The sequence below is a fragment of the Piliocolobus tephrosceles genome, chromosome 9 (assembly GCF_002776525.5).
Source record: "Piliocolobus tephrosceles isolate RC106 chromosome 9, ASM277652v3, whole genome shotgun sequence".
Classification (NCBI taxonomy): Eukaryota; Metazoa; Chordata; class Mammalia; order Primates; family Cercopithecidae; genus Piliocolobus; species Piliocolobus tephrosceles.
Genome location: NC_045442.1, coordinates 38,411,663 through 38,431,165, shown reverse-complemented (window position 1 = coordinate 38,431,165; position 19,503 = coordinate 38,411,663). Strand labels below are relative to the sequence as shown.

Genomic DNA, 19,503 nt, shown 5'->3' with positions numbered 1-19,503 from the left:
CTTCCTTCCTTCCTTCCTTCCTCCCTCCCTCCCTCCCTCCTTCCTTCTTTCTTTCTTCTTTTTTTTTTTTTTTTTTGAGACGGGGTCTTGCTCTGTCACCCAGGCTGGAGTGCAGTGGCCCTATCTCTGCTCACTGCAATCTCTGCTTCCTGAGTTCAAGTGATTCTCCCACCTCAGCCTACCAAGTAGCTGGGATTACAGGCATGCACCACCAAGCCCAGCTGATTTTTTTTTTATTTTTTAGAAGAGATTTTTGTATTTTTAGAAGAGATGGGGTTTCCCTATGCTGGCTGGTCTCAAACTCCTGACCTCAAGTGATCCACCTGCCTCAGGCTCCCGAAGTGCTGGGATTACAGGTGTAAGCCACCATGTCCGGCTTGCCTTTTCTTTCATTCAACAAATATTCACTGAGTGCCTTCCATACATCAGGTATCATGGTCTTGCCCTTGGAGCACTGATACTTTATGGGAACACAGGGAAGCAAAGGGGGCTGAGAGAGGTTCACTCACTCAGACCATTTGCAGGGGCTGTGGCAGCACAAAGTCAGAGCACTGAATCCACTCATGCAGGGGTGGAGGAGGCTGTCAAGAAAGGTGTTAAAGGAAATCAGAATATTTTACTCCAAAATATATTTTTTGACATATTTTGGGATGGCTGTCAGAGAGCCAGCAAAAACAGGTAGCTCTGCAATGCTGTCTTTTGTGCAGGACATTTGTATTTATAGAGAAAAATCTGCATTGATGCAGCCAGGTTTTCTCTGAGGCTTTCCCTTGTCTAGATCTAGAAAAGATTAACTGACAGTCTGACACCTTTAAAGGCCTAAAAGAAACATTTACCATCTATTCTCTCTGAGGCTGCTACCTGTGAGTTTTCATCTAAATAACAGGACCCCCTTTGCTAGCCAAGCCTTACTTTTCTCCCTCCCATAACGTGTCTTGCTGCTTAAAATCTGATTTACCGCCATAACCTGTCTTTGGCCATCCTCTGAGCCCCCATTCTTCTGTAACCTCAAGATGGTATAAGCTTCTGCACCCCACTGGGGGGTTGGGTCTTCATTCTGAAGGCTCCCGTGTCACTTAAAACTGTATGCCTTCTCTCCTATTAATTTGCTTCTTGGCCAGGTGTGGTGGCTCATGCCTGTAATCCAAGGAGGCCGAGGCAGGAGGATCACTTGAGGTCAGGAGTCTGAGGTCAGCCTGGCCAACATGGTGAAACCCCATCTCTACCAAACAAAACAAAAATTACCTGGGCACGGTGGCATGTGCCTATAGTCCCAGCTACTCGAGAAGGCTGAGGTAGAAGGAGTTTTGAACCTGGGGGCAGAGGTTGCAATGAGATTGTGCCACTGCACTCCAGCCTGGATGACAGAGTGAGACCCTGTCTCAAAAAAAGAAAAAAAAAAGAAAAGAAAGAAAGAAAAGAAAAAAAATTTTTTGTTTTTTGTCAGTAATTTTTAGGGAAACTTCAAAGGACAAAAGGGAAACTTTCCCTTGGCCCCAACAACTTCCTAGAAGTTACATCTAAATGGAAGCCCTGATGATGTTCACCCTTCTCTATCTCTTGCAGCAAACTGCCGGAAATATCCTAAATGCTTCAAAGAGTACATGATCATAACATTTCAGAATATCTTTTCATTTAAGGTTCTCTGGTAAAATTCCCTCTCATTATGGGTCAGATTGTCAACCCACCTCCCCAACACCTATAATAAAAGTGAACTTTTGTTTCAGCTCTTTAGTTCAGCAAGGATCATAATGGCTGACAGTTCTCTTGACACACAAACTGATCTGGAATGCATTTTTCCAAATAAGCAACAGCCTGTGGTCACGTCATTCTGATAGGGCTGCCAGAAAACAGTTGTCATATAAGTCCTTTCCATTTTTAGCATGTCTGTCACCCAAAGGGGGCCCAAGACACATGAGCCTCTTCTGAAGGACCCCGTTTCCAGAGTTGTCAACTCCTGCTCCAGTCACAGGAGGGGAAAGTGAGGTGGCTAAAGGGGAGGTGTGGGCGCAGTCCTTTTCACACAAATGGCAGCTCTCAAGGGGGAGCAAGCCCCAGGCCACAGCCTGGGCACACCCATGGAAAAGGGGCTTGTGCCAGGAGGGCAGAAGGAAGGGAGGGGACAGGAAGTGGTACACTTGGGGTCTGGAGGCCCACCAAGAAAGGAACACCAAGTTTCAACAAGCCTGATTTTCCAATCAACATAATCTTCAGTGTTGCCAGCTACTCCACTCCTATCCTGCCTTAGGAAGCAGGAAGCGTATACCCCTAACCTTACTCGGAGATCCGGCACCGTGCGCACTTCCTATACACACAGGATCTTGGAATTGGGCCGGGATGATGACTCAACACTGACGATAAGGATGTCCCCGGGTGCCTTGGGTTGACTTAGAACGTTTATAGAATTGTTCCTGTGTCAGAGACATTTAATTCTTTTCAACTAGCCACTTTACCACCTCTTCTATTTTTTCCTCAACCTGTTCCAGGGCCAGGCAAAGCCTTTGCCAGGTATTGCTGCTTTCCTACGGCCTCACACAGCAGCGGGAGATCCCACATATGGAGCCTTGGCACGTGCCAAGCACTAACTTCCATTAATTACCTCATTGAATCCTTGCCCTACAAGGGATGGACTGCTTCCACTCCTACTTTACATGTGAGAGGTTAAGTGGCTTTCTAGCAAAAGAGTAAGCCTGATTTCTTATAAACTACCCCATGCTGGCTCACCCTCAGTGATCCCTACTCCTGATGGGCTGGCCCACCCATGGGCCCACATGTGCTTGGCTGGAGCTGGAAGTCTGGCCTAGTGTGTCTCAAGCCTCTGTGCTCCTGTGCCCCCCAAGCATGCCTCTATTATTGCCCTGGTGGTATTGCTATGTTTGTAGGCTCCTTCTTGTTTTGAGGAGCCTTGAACTTAGGGTCCTCAAGAGGAGAGACAAATGACCCTTATATTCTGCTCAGAGGCTGGTACCTGCAGGCCTTATTCATAGATGGAATAACTACAGCCTCAAAGGGAAACTGAGTTTGCAAGCCTAAGGGTTAAGCACTATTTACTGTGGACATCATACATACTAGATACTTAATAAATGGCTTGCAGACATCTTCAGGAACTCAATCTGGGTCTAATGAGGTTCTAAGAATATTCTCAGTTCTAGAAGCAGTTCTAGATCACCCAAGATGGTGGCTCTATAGCTTCCATTTATAAAGTGCTGACCATGTTCCCAGGATCATAAGCCCTTGTACTCAACCACTCTTTGACATAGGTGCTATCATCTCCATTTTACAGATGAGGAAACTGAGTCTCAGAGAGTGGAAGTAACTCCCAAGTCACTAGACAGTAAGAGGTGGAGCTGGCATTCAAACCTGGTTGCTTCAGAGGAGTTGCCTAAAGTCTTTGACTTTAGCAGTAGTAAATAGCATAGCCAAAATCAGAATTGTGATTTGTTGAGTTGCTAAGTTCATTTCTCCAAAAAAATTTTCAGGTCTCAAAACACCCTAAAGCTACCTTTGCCCAAATGCTGCACTCTTTGTAGCTGACCCAGAGAGAAGATGGGACACTCACCCAAAAACCTGGCATGCCTACTCAAGGATACCCCATGTCAGTCAGGGCCCCAGGAGACCTGCATTCTCCTCTCCAGAACCAAAACACCTTTGTTGCGTGGCAAACAAAGGCCCCGCGCTCCCACACAAACACGAGACAGGACAAAGACCTGACAGAACCGAGCACTAGCAGAGCACCATGGGTTATGGAAACAAAGTGCATCTTACATAAAAGCAAACCACACCACCACACCAAAGCCTGGTGTTCTCAGCTGTGTTAGTCAAAGCAAACCGAGGGTCATCTCCAAGGCATACATGGGACGTGAGGAAGGTCCGCCTTCTCAGAGGCCCTTGCAGCAGGCCAGGAGGCATTCAAAGTAGAGATAACTTCCGAATGACCTCAAGTGGTCAGATATAGCCTGTCCTTTCCCTCCAACTGTATCCAGCCCTGGCACCTGAATTCATGTCCCCCCATTCCCTCCGGGGCCATCTCTTTGCTCCCGAGGCAAGCAAATGGTCTCACCAGCATTCACTTGGCCTCCGTAGATGGACCGGGGCGAGACGTGCAGCCCACCCTGCCAAGTGAGACGCCAAGTGCACACGCGGCATGCTGCAGTCCTACCTGGCTCCCACCTCTCCGAGCAGCTTTCCTCCCCGCCTGCTCGCCACCTCTATGCCGCTCTGTCTGCTCAGCCTCACTTCCTGGAAAAGCGCTACCCAGGGGCTTGCCGGGCCGGCTCTCCTCAGGGGTGTTGAGATCTGAGAGTCTGTGTTCAGTACTCAGGCACCTGACCACGTCTGAAGGCTTCAAGCAGCTCTTCTTAGAGATCTCGGGTCCGCCAGGGCCTCTCTGGCCTGCCTCCCTCTCTGCTTTCCTCTCATATTGTCCACTCTCTTCGCGCCATGGCTGCCTCTTGCTCTGGCTGCTAAAGGCATCACTAAGCTGGGAGACGACACTATCAGAGCTCCCCAGTGGCCGCTGCGAGAAGCTATCTTGGTGGATGCCTGAAGATGGCGTGTGGACACCACCGTCTCCATTCATGTGAAGGGAAGCCTGGGAAGCGGGTGCTAGGGCATAGGTTTTGTGTGGGGAAGGTAGGGCCAGTGGAGAAGCTACTGACCGTGGGGTGGGACGATCTGACCAACTCAAATGGGGGAGGCTGAGAGACAGGGAGGGACTGGCCCTTGGTGACAAGGCGAGGTGGTCAGTGTTATAGACAGAAGCCTCTGGCAGAGGAGGCAAGGGTGGGGTCAGGGCCAGAGAACGCCTGCCTGGGACCCCCACAGTCAGCGAGATCCACTCAGAGGTGACGGCGTGCATCTCGGGGGACAGGGCTCGGCGGGAGTGGGGCAGAGATGAGGGTGCTGGCGTGATGAGCTTGCTGTGACTGGAAAACTTAAAAAGAAGAAGAGAGAGGAAAACAAAAGAAAGAAGCAAAAGGTACAAGTGTCAGCATAAAGGAAAAAGAAGGAAAATAATCACAAGGGGTATATACAGAGGAATGAAATGGAGAGGATGAGCAAGGACACTCTGGTGTCCAAAAAGGAAATCCTTGGGTTACATCTGGGGAGAAACCAGGATGGGTGAGTGTGCGTGTGAGCATGTGTGAACATGAGCCTGATGTGTGCAGGCAGTGGGTGGAGGAAGCAGCCAGAGGTGTGGAGATGGAGAGAAGTTCCCGTCAGAGTAGTGACGGATGAGGCCGGCCTGCTTTGCAGAATTGGATTTTCAAAGGGACCCACTGGAAGCTCCCTATCCCAGCCCCCCGGCCCCTGTGCATCCAGATCCCTAACCCGGAACCATGGGGAAAGGTGACCCCGCACTGCCATGGCCCTTCCCTGAGGTTTTATTTTCTCTGGGAGCTCAGCAGAGTCTTCCAGAGAGGAGTATGAGTAGTGTACTCATTTTGTTTTACAATCACTCTTGGCTGCAGTCAAGTGAAAAATGTAGCCGAGTTCTCTGCATCCTTACAAAGCAGAATGTCCCGCCCCAGTCACACACGCTGTCCTATAAGACAACAGGATGCGGCTATCACTGTGCAGGGAGCCCTGGGTCAGCCTGTTTAATGCTTTCTGCCAAGAACCCTCTCCTGGAGTCAGTGATGAGCAGGTGTCAGAGGAGGAAACAATCAGAGGACCAGACAAGAGGCACCGTCTCAGGGTCAACCTGGGCCCGCAGGTCCTACTCTTGTTCCTCTGCCAACCTCCTTACAATATACCTGGTGGTTTGGCTGGACTTTTTCACAGGATGTCACCCCCACCGTATCACCCTGAACTCAAGGTTCTGACATTTTCTTGGCTTTGGGAAAGTGGGGATCAGTTTGGAATAGTTTATATTTCTAAACAAGTTTATTCGTAATTAATGTTTGGGAAAGCCAACATCTTACTATGCCTATAAACCTACATCCTTTCAGCCCACTGAGACTGAGATGCTGTAAGTTACTTGTTCCAGTCACCTGGTTCCAGTGAATGCAAAGAATACTTTGGATCTGGTCTATGTGGCTGACGAGAAGAAGGTGTAAGTCTCTCTTTCAGCCTTTGTCTTCTGCAGGCCAACTTTGGCCAAGATGACTGAGGACCACACTTGGACCATGGGATTTATGACACAGTGGTGGTCCCCACACCAACAGCTTCACCCAGGAGGGACCAGCTGATAAAGGCTCTTGTTTCTCTTTCCCCAGTCACCTTATTCCCAGAGCAATTATCTGACTCTTCCTTTTCCCCTGAGATAATAATATGTCTTCAACCAAGCACTGGAAAAGGCCATTTGTATGCATGAAGACAAAGTCCAGTGTACAGTCTGCTTTCCCGCAGTTTTTGTTTCTTTTTTGAGACTGAGTCTCACTCTGTCGCCCAGGCTGGAGTGCACTGGCGTGATCTCAGCTCACTGCAACCTCCGCCTCCCGGGTTCAAGCAATTCTCCTGCCTTAGCCTCCCGAGTAGCTGGGACTACAGGTGCCTGCCATCTTTTTTTGATTTTTGAATTTTTAGTAGAGACAGGGTTTCACCATGTTGGCCAGGCTGATCTCCACCTCAGCCTCCCAAAGTGCTGGGATTACAGGCGTGAGCCACCACACCCGGCCTCCTGCAGACAGTTTTTAATTGCAGTGCTCAAAAACCTCCCCAGAGAGGCTGTGTGCCAACAGCACTGTTGACTAAGAAAACTCACATGCTGAGTATGAAAACCAGTGACGAGAAGCTTAGATACCTGAGGGCTTGCAGTGGCACTGCGACTTGGGGAGGCGGAGAAAGGCAGGTCCATGTAATCCACAGGGTTTTTCACCAGTGGCCGCTTGATCACATCCACATAGGTGATGGGGAAGATGCCTTGTCGGGATGTCCCCGGGATCCTCCCTTCGTACCAGTTCTCATCTACCTGCCGGAGCAGTGTTATCCTCTCACCCTGGAAGACACAGCAAAGAGAGGGTCCTTGTCCTAGCATGCCTCTGCATGCCTGGGGCCTCTGCCTGCATGTTTCAATGTCCTGCATTGTTTACCACATGCTTAGCTCAGGAAAACATTCCCTGCTGAATCTGGAATCACCACCACTGGGATGAGGATGCTAATGGCAGAGGAGCTACCTTGATGCTGGGAAGTTTAGCTTGGTTCTTTAAGTATTTTAGTAAAGGAGAACATCAGATCTGTGCCCCTAAGCCAGGGAACAAATGTAGTGTTTTTGACTCATTTAATGTGAAACAGATATCCAATCTTCATCTCTAAGGCAAAGATTTTGGGGGGTTTCTCTTTTTCTTTCTTTTGTAGCATTATAAATACTTATAATGTATCATGATAGAAAAATCAGAACACAAACATAAAGCAGAAAACAATCACCACCCATCACATAGTCATTTGGGGATAAACACTATTAATATTTGGCATATGGACTTCCCAGATTTACTTCTACACATGTGAATTAAACCTCACATATTTTTTCTTATAAAAATTGAGTATGAACTGTATTTCCATACTTTTCCAACTTGCTTTTTAAAAGATACTTAATAGTACATAGTAAACCTCCTTCTTTATCAAAAATTGAATTCTAGATTTTTAATGGCATTGCACAGCTTAATGGACCACTGCAGGGTATTCTGTTGCACATACATATAATGATTTAATTACTGATCCCCTGCTGTAGGGCAAATTGGGTTGCTTCCAGTGTCATATAAGATGGCTCATCTTTTTCTAACCCATGTACTCACTTCCCTCAATCCTCAATAAAATCAGTAACTTAGTAACTTTAGCAAGCCAGAGAATTTTGCCATGTAGAGTGTTTGGATTCTGGAAAGAAGAACTTCTCTGCACAGTGTAATTGTGTCTGAATAAGCATGACGGTGATGATAATAATACTGGCATCTCCTGTTTACTAAGTACAAACCAGGTACCACGTGTCATGCTGGGGGCTTCACATAAGCTGTTTCACCTAAGTCTCTTACAACCACCTAGCGGAGAGCCATCTATCTTCATTTTTTTCTATAAGAAAATGGTGGCTTGGAAAAAGTATTTAACTCCCACATTCTGCACAGCTGGTTTGTGCCTTTTGGGTTCAAAGCTTTTCAAACTTCTCCTGGTATTAATGCACCTGTTTTTTCCACTAGGTCACACCAATATATTGTAAAACCCAGTCCCCAAAACAGTGCATTATCACATCATTAGTTGGTAAGTGTTGGTTGAAAACAGCTTATAAAAGATGTCTAAGACTCCAGAAATACTATCTTTAATCAGTGAGCTCAATACAGTTAAACCCTGATATTAGCCTAGGGTTTATTTTAAAAATACCTTACCTCAGAAAATTCTCCAAATGCCCTTAATGCAATTCTTTTTTTTTTTTTTTTCTTCAATAGAGACGGGGTCTTGCTATGTTGCTCAGGCTGGTCTTGAACCCCTGGCCTTAAGTGAGCCTCCTGTCTTGGTTTCCCAAAGTGCTGGGATTATAGGCCTTAATGCAATTCTTTCTTTTTTTTTGAGATAGAGTCTCACCCTATTGCCCAGGTTGGAGTGCAGTGGAGTGATCTCAGTTCACTGCAACCTCTGTCTCCCAGGTTCAAATGATTCTCCTGCCTCAGCCTCCTGAGTAGCTGGGATTACAGGAACCCACTACCATGCCCAGCTAATTTTTGTATTTTTAGTAGAGACGGGGTTTCACCATGTTGGCCAGCCTAGTCTCAAACTGCCTCAAGTGATCTAACCACCTCGGCCTCCCAAAGTGCTGGGATTACAGGCGTGAGCCACAGTGCCCAGCCCTTAATGCAATTATTGATTGGCATACTTCTCTTAAGGGTATAGACAGCACCCCCAGACTGGGATGTGATAGCAACACCACACTTCCCCACATAGCTGCGCCATCCAAGAGAGCCCCAAAGCAAGGCATGAGAAGGGCAGCTTACCTTTCTGAAGGACATTTCTACCTGTGTATCACCATTAAAGTTAAACTTAGCAATAGCTTCTCCATATTCCAAAACCTGCACTGGTGTCAACTTTTTGGGCTGAGCCTTTTCAGCAGGAGGAAGAAGCTGAGAAAGGGAAACAGGTAAAAGAGAACAAGGGAAGAGAAGAAAGCAGGGAAACAAGAGGAAAAGGAGGAAACAAAACATAAGCATTTAGTAAATAAATGGTGCTTTGGGCACGGTCAGGCTTTTCCTTAGAAAGAAAAGGGGCTGCGGTACCTCAATATAGGTGCGTGGGAAGATTCCCACCCGGCCGTGGTGTTCTCCTTCATACCAGTTCTGATCAATTTGCTTATAAATGTAAACAATATCTCCCTTCTGCAGAGGAAGCTCCCTGTCAACAGAGGGTCAACGGCATTTTAGCAGATGTTTCAATATGTGTAAGATTAAGACACTTCAGTTTTGTAGCAAAAGAAGACTTTTAAGTGGGGTCAAAGGGTACAAATTCCAGAGAGGGGACTCCATATTTGGAAGTAAGAACCCCACTATTCAGGAAATTACATCACATTTGGCATTTTTCCAGTCTTTTGCAGGATGGATGTTAACATTCAAATTGACTAGCCCTTGAAAGTGCTCAGAGGCCTTATTAATTTATTGTGGTTTTCTAAATGCATTTTTTGTGAATGCTGTCTTATGCTCAGAATATTTACGCAACACACAGCAATGCACTCAGCTGCCTTAACTGATTGATGTTTGTTAAACGAAGAAAAGCGTCTCCTTCTGCATACCTTCACTATCCTCTTCTATGCCCTAAGGCAGGACATGCCTTCGTTGCTTTAAACTGCCCTCAAATTATTTGTGATATATTGACATTCTTCTATCATTCCATCAATTTCACCATTTGTCCACCCATCCATTTTACCATCCGTCTTTGTATCATCATGCAGTAGAAAGGTTCTGAAGTTAGGCAGATCTGGTCCAAAACCCAGTTCTGAAATTTAGTAGCTCTGGGACCATGGACACAATACTTAATCTGAGACACTGTTTCTTTAGCTGAACTTGGAGCTAACTCAGAGTTGCTGGAGAATGCTTCAACAAACTAAAAATAAACAGCTAGGATGGTGCCTGTTGTACAGGTAGGTAACACTCAATAAATGTTAATTCCATTACTTTTTTTCATGAGACAGGGTCTCATTCTGCTGCCCAGGCTGGAGTGCAAGTGGCATGATCACGGCTCATTGCAGCCTCAACCTCCTGGGTACAAGTGATCCTCCTACTTCAGCCTCCTGAGTAGCTGGGACTACAGGCATGCACCACCATGCCTGGCCAATTGTTACATATATATTTTTGTAGAGATGGGGTTTTGCCATGTTGCCCTGGCTGGTCTTGAACTCCTGGGCTCAAGTGATCCTCCTGCCTCAGTCTCCCCCAAAATGCTGAGATTACAGGCATGTAGTCACCGTGCCCGGCCTAATTCCTTTGCTTTTTAACATGGAAAAGTGATGTTGGAAAGAAAAGCAGATTTTCCTTCAAATGCTCTTTGTGCCCCTTTGCAACTTTTCCATATCCATTCCTCTGTTTGCCTTAATAATGATATTATTATTATTATTATTAATTTATTTATTTTTTTGAGACAGTGTCTCACTCTGTCACCAGGCTGGAGTGCAGTGGTACAATCTCAGCTCACTGCAACCTCCACCTCCCAGGTTCAAGCAATTCTCCTGCCTTAGCTTCCCAAGCAGCTGGGACTACAGGCACGCACCACCATGCCCGGCTAATTTTTTTTTTTTGTAGAGACGGGGTTTCACCATGTTGGTCAAGCTGGTCTTGAACTCCTGACCTCATGATTCACTTGCCTTGACCTCCCAAAGTGCTGGGATTACAGGCGTAAGCCACCGCGCCTGGCCCAGATGATGTTAATTTTTAACCAGGACTCTTTAAAAAAAAAAAATTAGACAAAGGCAAATTTTAAACAAAATGAAAACTTAAGGATAAAAATTATAACTTTTTCTTTTCTTTTTTTTTTTTTTGAGACAGGGTTTTGCTCTTGTTGCCCAGGCTAGAGTGTAATGGCGTGATCTCGGCTCACCGCAACTTCCGCCTCCTGGGTTCAAGCTATTCTCTTGCCTCAGCCTCCCCGGTAGCTGGGATTACAGACATGGGCCATCAGGCCCAGCTACTTTTGTATTTTTAGTAGAGATGGGGTTTCTCCAAGTTGGTCAGACTGGTCTCGAACTCCCAACCTGAGGTGATCTGCCTGCCTCGGCCTCCCAAAGTGCTGGGATTATAGGCATGAGCCACTGCGCCTGGCCCTTACAACTCTTTCTTGAATTAAATAATTTTAAGATTGTAACATTTTCTTGAATTAAAAAAAAATGACCTAGATCTTTTGCATTTGTGTCAAACCAATAGGATGGAAAGGTCTCCAGTTGTAACTTGGAAGGGGTGTGCTCACTTTGCAGGATGCCAGGAAGTCCCACGGTATGTGAGGGGTGCTGGCCGAACAATGAGGGCACATCTGGAAAACTATAGAAAGTCAGTTCTGTGCTGAATAAAAGCACAAGGCAGCCTTTGTGGGTCTCACATTAGCAGACAGGATTCTAACCCTCAAGAGGTCTGTAAAGGGGATGTGGGCATTTGTCTCTGTGAGAACGAATGTCTCGGGCTGCATTTTTGCCACAGCCCTCTTTGGGGGGCATTATGAATTCCCTCTCCCTTCACCCCCAACCACAGGCACATAGGTGAGCAAGACTCTCAGCATATTCACTGCTATGGAGACCTGCAGGCTCCTGACTCTACTATACTAGGTATCTCGCAGCTGTGGACAGGGGTGGGAGCGTAATGGTCCTACTGTTAAGCAAAGGATACACTTGTGTGTGAGAGAGGAACTGAGGGGTCAGTCAGTAGTTGTGGCTGATGGAAGTCTACCATGTGAAACCTGGGGCCCTATTCTGCCACTACTGTGGACTATACCCCTAGCTCCCAAAGAACCACGCGACCAGGTCTGCTGGTGAGAGGGTTTGAGAAATAGGATTTGCTTTAGATCTTTTTTGGAGCATCACAGTGTACATCAGCACAGCAGAGGCTCTGAGAAGACCCGGGGGAAAGAAACTTGTTTAACTTTGTTGAACCAAGTATTCCATAACATGCTTTTTTTTTTCATTTTTTATTTTTTAGATGGAGTCTCACTCTGTTCCCCAGGCTGGAATGCAGTGGCGTGATCTTAGCTTACTGCAGCCTCCACCTCCTGGGTTCAAGCAATTCTCATGCCTTAGACTCTTGAGTAGCTGGAATTACAGGCACTTGCCACCACGCCTGACTAATTTTTGTATTTTTTGGTAGAGACAGGGTTTCGTCATGTTGGTCAGGCTGGTCTTGAACTCCTGACCTCAAGTGATCTGCCAGCCTTGGCCTCCCAAAGTGCTGGCATTACAGGCATGAGCCACTATGTCTGGCCCCGGCAGCATGCTTTTTTGAGTAACTGACTGTGGGAAAATGTAAAACCAAGTGACTGAAGGGCTTAAAAGACCATGGAGCTAGAATTTACTTTTTTCACTAAATTTTGTGGACGTTTTTTTGGAGGTAGCATGTCATGATGAAAACACGGAATCAGAAGGAAGGAAACCTCTCTCCAGCATTACCAATGTTGATAAAAGGTGACAATTTCTGTGGATCTAAGCTTTCTCACCTGTTCTATTTGACGGGGTTGCTCTAAAAAAAATTGTTTTAAGACTCTTTATGAAATCTGGGAAAATGTACTATTATCATCAATAGACCATTTAATAAATCTTACATAGACCTTTCTCAATTCAAAGAAAAAAGTGTATTAATTAAATTGTAAATTAATTTATATATCTCTGTTATCTTGTCTGGTTTAAAAAAAGGGGAGTAAGAGGATAACATATTTTCAGCACTAAATTTTGGTACACTATGCAAAATGTTTTACAGGTATTACCCCAGCTTCCCTGAAAGAGAGGCATTTTTATCTGTATCTTGCAGATAAAGAAAATTGAGTGGGGGAGAAGTTAACTTGACTACATAGTCAGGATTTGAACACAGGACTTCATGACTCTAAAGCCCACAATCTTTGCAGTATATTACGCAGCCACCTCCTTTAGCTGACCAACTAAAGGACTGGAGTAATACACACAAACCCAACTATACCAGATTTGTGCCTAGGTTCTAGACACTGTGGCCTGGTCACTCATTTTGTGGGATAGAGGAGATCAGAACCATGGTTGGTTAGCTCCACATAGCATTTCCCAGCATCTAAAGACAGGGAGCTCTCCCTCTGATCACCAGATGCATGACCGTCCATCTGCAGGACAATGGGGTGGCCACTGTCCATTGTACTTTTAGCTGCCAATGAGAACTGATGGACTATTTAAATCCATAATTAGATAAAAAGCCAGCTGTTTCCTTATGGAACCCAGTCTTTGGCAACATTTCCCAAATCATGTTTCAGGTTCCTTTCTTGAAATACTTCTGGGCCAGGTGCGGTGGCTCACGCCTGTAATCCCAGCACTTTGGGAGGCCGAGGCGGGCGGATCACAAGGTCAGGATATCGAGACCACGTGAAACCCCGTCTCTACTAAAAATACAAAAAAAAGTTAGCCGGGCGCTGTGGCGGGCGCCTGTAGTCCCAGTTACGCGGGAGGCTGAGGCAGGAGAATGGCGGGAACCCGGGAGGCGGAGCTTGCAGTGAGCCGAGATAGCGCCACCGCACTCCAGCCTGGTGGACAGAGGGAGACTCTGTCTCAAAAAAAAAAAAAAAAGAAAGAAAGACTTCTGGAGCTATTAACATGTCACCAACAAAGTATTTCTTCAAAGTAGGTGGTGGGAGGTATAGCTATAGCATGCAGTGTTTCCCAACTCATTCTACAACAGAACTCCCTTTTTGAGAAAAATCTTATAGGGCTAGCACTCTGAGGAACACACTTAGAGAAACGCTAGTCTCCTGTGGGTTCATGCAAGCCTTTAATCTCTTGGGATGTTGTAGCAAAATGGGTAAAGTTATCTCCCTAGAGACTGGTCTAGATCCTTCCACAGAAAAGATGGGCAGATCAAGCTACCACTTAAGCAAATAGAGCCCCTATATAGGAGGAGGCAGGGTGGGACAGGGTATAAAAGCCCAACCTGGCCGGGCGCGGTGGCTCAAGCCTGTAATCCCAGCACTTTGGGAGGCCGAGACAGGTGGATCACGAGGTCAGGAGATCGAGACCATCCTGGCTAACACGGTGAAACCCCGTCTCTACTAAAAAATACAAAAAACTAGCTGGGCGAGGTGGCGGGCACCTGTAGTCCCAGCTACTCGGAGGCTGAGGCAGGAGAATGGCGTAAACCCGGGAGGCGGAGCTTGCAGTGAGCTGAGATCTGGCCACTGCACTCCAGCCTGGGCGACAGAGCGAGACTCCCTCTCAAAAAAAAAAAAAAAAAGAGCCCAACCTCTGCCTAGGTTTGAATTCCAACTCTATCACACCAGCTTGAGCAGGTTCCTTAACCTTATAGTCCCTTGGTCTTTTCATTTGAACAGTGGGGAACATCACAGCACCCACTTCATAATGAGTTAACATAAGCAAAGCACTCTGAATAGTGTTTGGCACATAGCAAACTCTATGAACTACTGTTTTGCTCTTTTTTTTTTAACAATTTTTATAATAGTTATTTCTCCAACTCTTCTCTACAAACAAACTGTTGTGTTTCAAAGAGGCAGCTAAAAAGATAAATAAATATAACTGGTAGCACTTACTTTAGTGTCTGAGCTTTAAAGTCAAATTTGGCTCTGGCAGGTCTCATCTGAACATAAGAAACAATGACAAGTTAAAGTCAGGATTCATGTACAACAAGGACACATTTTCACAAATTTCTAGAAAGCAAAGCAGAGAAATTCACTTTAGCCAGTTTGTTCTAGTGTAGAAATCTGGGCAAAATTGCATTTGTCTGACCTTAGTAGAATACTAGATAAATGTTTAGTTAACTATGTATGTTATGCATGAGAATCCCCTAAAAACAACCAGATCTGAGGAAGAGATGGTTAGAAAGGTCCCAAAGCTGAGGTGGCTATTAAAAAAAGAAACAAACAAACAAAAGACAAAGTCAGCCAGAAGTCCTAAGATGTTCCTTATCTACTGTCTTATTCCTTCGGGACATCTATTTGGTTAAATTATGATATGCAAGTAGATGAAACGCCGACTCACTTCTCACATCATCTCCAACTCCATATATTTCTTACGGTCTGTGACATCATCCAAAAAGCCAGATAAAGTGGTCCCTGAGCTCAAATGACTCCTGCCAAGACTTCCAATCTTGTTGGGTAGTCCTCTCTTCCCAGATGCCCAGGTCTGAGTCAGCCTCCACCCCTTCTCCACTTCCTGATCAAGTGTGTCATTAAGTCAGGAGGGACCTCCCTCCACAACCCTGTTGCTCAAAGCTAGCGCCTAGTTTCCATTGACACAAAGCTTCCTTTGATTTCACATTCTCTTCACTCTAATCTGTCACCCGGGAGCACAAATCACATTCCTAACATTCTTCCTCACATCTCTTCCTTGCTTTGAAGTTGGCTGCTGCTCTCAACTTTCCCTCAGTTCAAATCTCAATTCCTGCCATAGGTGAAGGCCTCTGGGTAGTTTCTCCCTACTCTTACCGAATTGCCTTAATCTCTACTACACTGCTCCTGTTCCAGTCAAATCTATTTGCTACACCTCAACTGAACCCCCTCCTAACCCCTCCTCTCTCTGAAATTTCTTTTTTCTTTTCTTTTTTGAGACAGGGTCTTGCTCTGTCTCCCAGGCTGTAGTACAGTGGCACGGTCTCAGCTCACTGCAACCTCTGCCTCCCAGGTTCAAGCAATTCTTCTGCCTCAGCCTCCTGAGTGGCTGGGACTACAAGCATGTGCCACCATGTCTGGCTAACTTTTGTATTTCGAGGTAGAGACTGGGTTTCACCATGTTGGCCAGGGAGGTCTCTAACTCCTGGCCTCAAGTGATCCGCCGACTTTGGCCTCCCAAAGTACTGGGATTACAGGCATAAGCCACTACGCCTGGCTGTGGAACTTCTTTCTTTTTTTTTGAGACAGCGTCTTGCTGTGTTGCCCAGGCTGGAGTGCAGTGGCACAATCATGGCTCACTGCAGTCTTGACTCCCCAGGCTCAGGTGATCCTACCACCTCAGCCTCCTGAGTAGCCGGGACTACAGGCACGCACCACCAAGCCTGGGTAATTTTTGTACAGATAGGGTCCATAATGTTGCCCAAGCTGGTCTCAGATTCCTGGGTTCAAGCAGTCCTCCTGCCTTGGCCTCCCAAAGTGCTGGGATTACAGGTGTGAGCCACTGTGCCTAGCCTTCCGCAGGTATTTTTAAAGTTTGCATTTTTACATTGATGTTTTCATCTATCTACCTATCTATACCATACATACTGGGGCCAAGTGAATGATCACCTTATAATCAAGTTAAAGCCATACAATTTCAATACCTGTGTTTGTGTCTGTAACCAAAGGGCATAATTTCACAGTTGCAGGTGAACAAGAAAAGAACGGATGTGGGGTTAATGATAAATGACAAGTTCACAAGAGAAAACTAAATGACCAAAATTATAAGGATAAGAATTTTACAGTGATTCCAATAGAAAAACACAAGGAAGTAGGTTACCTCATGTCACCTAGCTGTAGAGCTGTGTGAACTTTAAAAAATTTATACCAAAGCAGCACCACATTCACACTCTGGTAACTGAGTTCTGTCAAAACAGTATCTCCTATCTATTAAATCAATATAATTATATAGGTGTATAGTTTATGATTAATTTATAAGTGGACTTAGGTTAATAATGGGGGGTGGTGAGATTTTTTTCACTGAAGGCCTGTTAAAATTCACTGATTCCATTGAACTCTTGAGACGTGTATGTGAGTCATCGGTGGTTATACAAAGCAGCATCCTCTGCCTCTTTATCTCCCTATAGCTCCAAGACTGAATCCATCTTTCCCTCCTCTGGCTTTCACAGTATTGTATTACTTACTATAGGACAGAGATAACTGTGTAAGAGGGAGACTCTTCCACTATCAGCTCCCCAAGGGCACACAAACAGAGTTCTTTCTGCCTCCCATAGGGTCTTACACAGAACCAGTGGTCACCCCAGTCCTACTGAATGGGACTGAAGTGCCTTGACACAGTGTGGTGCACCTGGGATGTTAGTCTCTACTTTTTCAAGTCCATCAGTCAACTTCTAGGGCAGTAATTCTCAAAATGTGCTCCCTAAACTGGTATCACCAATATCACCTGGGAAACTGTTAAAAATGTAAATTTTCAAAAAAAAAAAAAAAAAAGTAAATTTTCAGGCCCCATTGCAGAATCAGAAACTTTACAGATAGGATCCAGGGTTTGTATTTTACCAAGCCCTCCAGGTGATGCTAACGCACTTGTCAGAATTTGCTCTAGAAGGGAGGCAGGCTCACTGAGCAGAGTTTGCCTGCCTCTGTCCATGGTTATTCCACCCATGGTGCATTTCTGTTTGCATGTATCATGTACATGTGTAAGTGTGCAGCCCTAGCGCCTTTACCTGTTCCCATCTTCTTCTACCTACAAGCAGGAAGGACTATCGGTGAGGACAAACCATGCTCAGAGCCTTCTGAGAAGGGCCATTTTGAGGAGGAGCTGGAACGTTGAGGGCTCAAGGGCTATCTTTCCCTTGCAATTAACACTCGCTAACTTTTGCTTCTTCCTTGATAGATTTTCTTTTTCTCCATCACTTTAGAGTCTCCTCTTCCCTAGCTTTCCTTTTTCTTTTAATTTGAGACAGGCTCAAATTCCTTTTGAGACAGGATCTTACTCTGCCACCCAGGTTGGAGGGATGTGTTCATAGCTCATTGCAGTCTTGAACTTTTGGGGTCAAGTGATCCTCCCACCTCAGCCTCCCAAGTGGCTATGACTATAGGCATGCACCACCAAGCCTGGCTAATTTTTCTATATATATATTATATATATATATTTATTTTAATTGTAAAGATGAGGTCTCCCTATGATGTGTAGGCTAGTTTCGAACTCCTGGCCATGAGTGATCCCCCTGGCTCAGCTTCTTATAGTGCTGGGACTATAGACTTGAGCCACTAAACCCAGCCAGCTTTCTTTCTTTTAATTTGGTTCCCTCTTTTCACTATCTCTTCTTCCCACTTTTTTTTTTTTTTTTTTTGGAGACAGGGTCTTGCTCCGTTGCTCAAGCTGGAGTGCAGTGGCATGACCATGACTCACTGCCTTGACCTCCCAGGCTCAAGCAACCCTCTTGCCTCAACCTCCCCAGTAGTTTGGACTACAGACATGTGCCATCACATCTGGCTATCTACCAATCTATCTATCTACTTAATTAATTAATTAGAGATGGAGGTCTCACTATGTTGCCCAAGCTGGTCTCGAACTCCTGGGCTCAAGTAATTCTCCCACCTTGACTTCCCAAAGTACTGGGATTACAGTACAAAGCCACTATGCCCATATTTCTAAAAAAAAAAAAAAAAAAAGATGAATAGGCAATGATGCTTCTAGAGAGAAAAATAAAAATAAAAAAATAAATAAACATAAATATTAAGCTACCGTATTGAAAGGATATAAAACAATACATACTGCCGGGCGCGGTGGCTCAAGCCTGTAATCCCAGCACTTTGGGAGGCCGAGACGGGCGGATCACGAGGTCAGGAGATCGAGACCATCCTGGCTAACACGGTGAAACCCCGTCTCTACTAAAAATACAAAAAAACTAGCCGGGCGAGGTGGCGGGCACCTGTAGTCCCAGCTACTCCGGAGGCTGAGGCTGGAGAATGGCATAAACCCGGGAGGCAGAGCTTGCAGTGAGCTGAGATCCGGCCACTGCACTCCAGTCCGGGCGACAGAGCGAGACTCCGCCTCAAAAAAAAAAAAAAAAAAAAAACAGTACATACTTTGGGTGTTATTCCCCCATTTCCCTAGCTTCCACCCCAAATCCCAGATACACCCATTTTCCCTAAAAGAGATCATCTTCAGTGGGGCTACTTAAGGGTTACATGGCAAAGCATAAACTCTTACGCAAGATCCAGCATTTGGCTAGCATGAGAATTTCAACATGTTGACCTTAGTGTAGGAGGCCAAGATCTGGATAAAAATCACTTCAAAGTTTGTTCTTCTCTTTCCTTTTATAATATTAAGTTTTCATAACCTAGGCTTGGAAATGCCAAAACTAAAAGAACAAATGAAACGTCCCTTGGAGAACTCTCTTACCCTCTGTGGGTTTATCCTAACTGCGAAAGTCTTTGGGCTTCAAAATTCTTCAGTGAGGCGCACTACTGCAGCACTACTGAACACTTCACACAATTCATCCACCTATATGTGAGCAGCAGCATTGTTCTCTATTTCAAAATTAATGGCACTAAATTTGGAGGCCTTTGTAAATGGTACAAAGTATTGTTAAGCTAACTTTTGTAAAGTTTCATTAACCATCTCTTCAAAGAAGAATTGTGTAACTGTCCACACCATAGCTACCAATGTATATGGACTCAGGTATCAGGTTCCTAAGCAGAACGCACAGGCAACACAGTAGCATGATAAAATGCAGGATGTGGAGGGCT

At 45.5% G+C, this 19,503-nt stretch overlaps 1 protein-coding gene across 2 annotated transcripts in view; it reads right to left on the bottom strand.

Annotated features, from left to right (window-relative positions):
- The window catches only part of SORBS1 (sorbin and SH3 domain containing 1), a 252,584-nt gene that overhangs the window by 21,360 nt on the left and 211,721 nt on the right, over positions 1–19,503 (bottom strand). The window contains exons 23-27 of one of the 2 annotated variants that reach the window (XM_023206238.1): positions 14,671–14,717; positions 9,201–9,315; positions 8,922–9,047; positions 6,746–6,940; positions 4,160–4,933 (exon numbers count right to left, since the gene is read on the bottom strand). In XM_023206238.1, coding sequence (XP_023062006.1) covers positions 4,160–4,933; positions 6,746–6,940; positions 8,922–9,047; positions 9,201–9,315; positions 14,671–14,717 — 1,257 coding nt within the window. The remainder of the gene's footprint in view (positions 1–4,159; positions 4,934–6,745; positions 6,941–8,921; positions 9,048–9,200; positions 9,316–14,670; positions 14,718–19,503) is intronic. The other variant, XM_023206236.1, reaches the window with a different exon arrangement.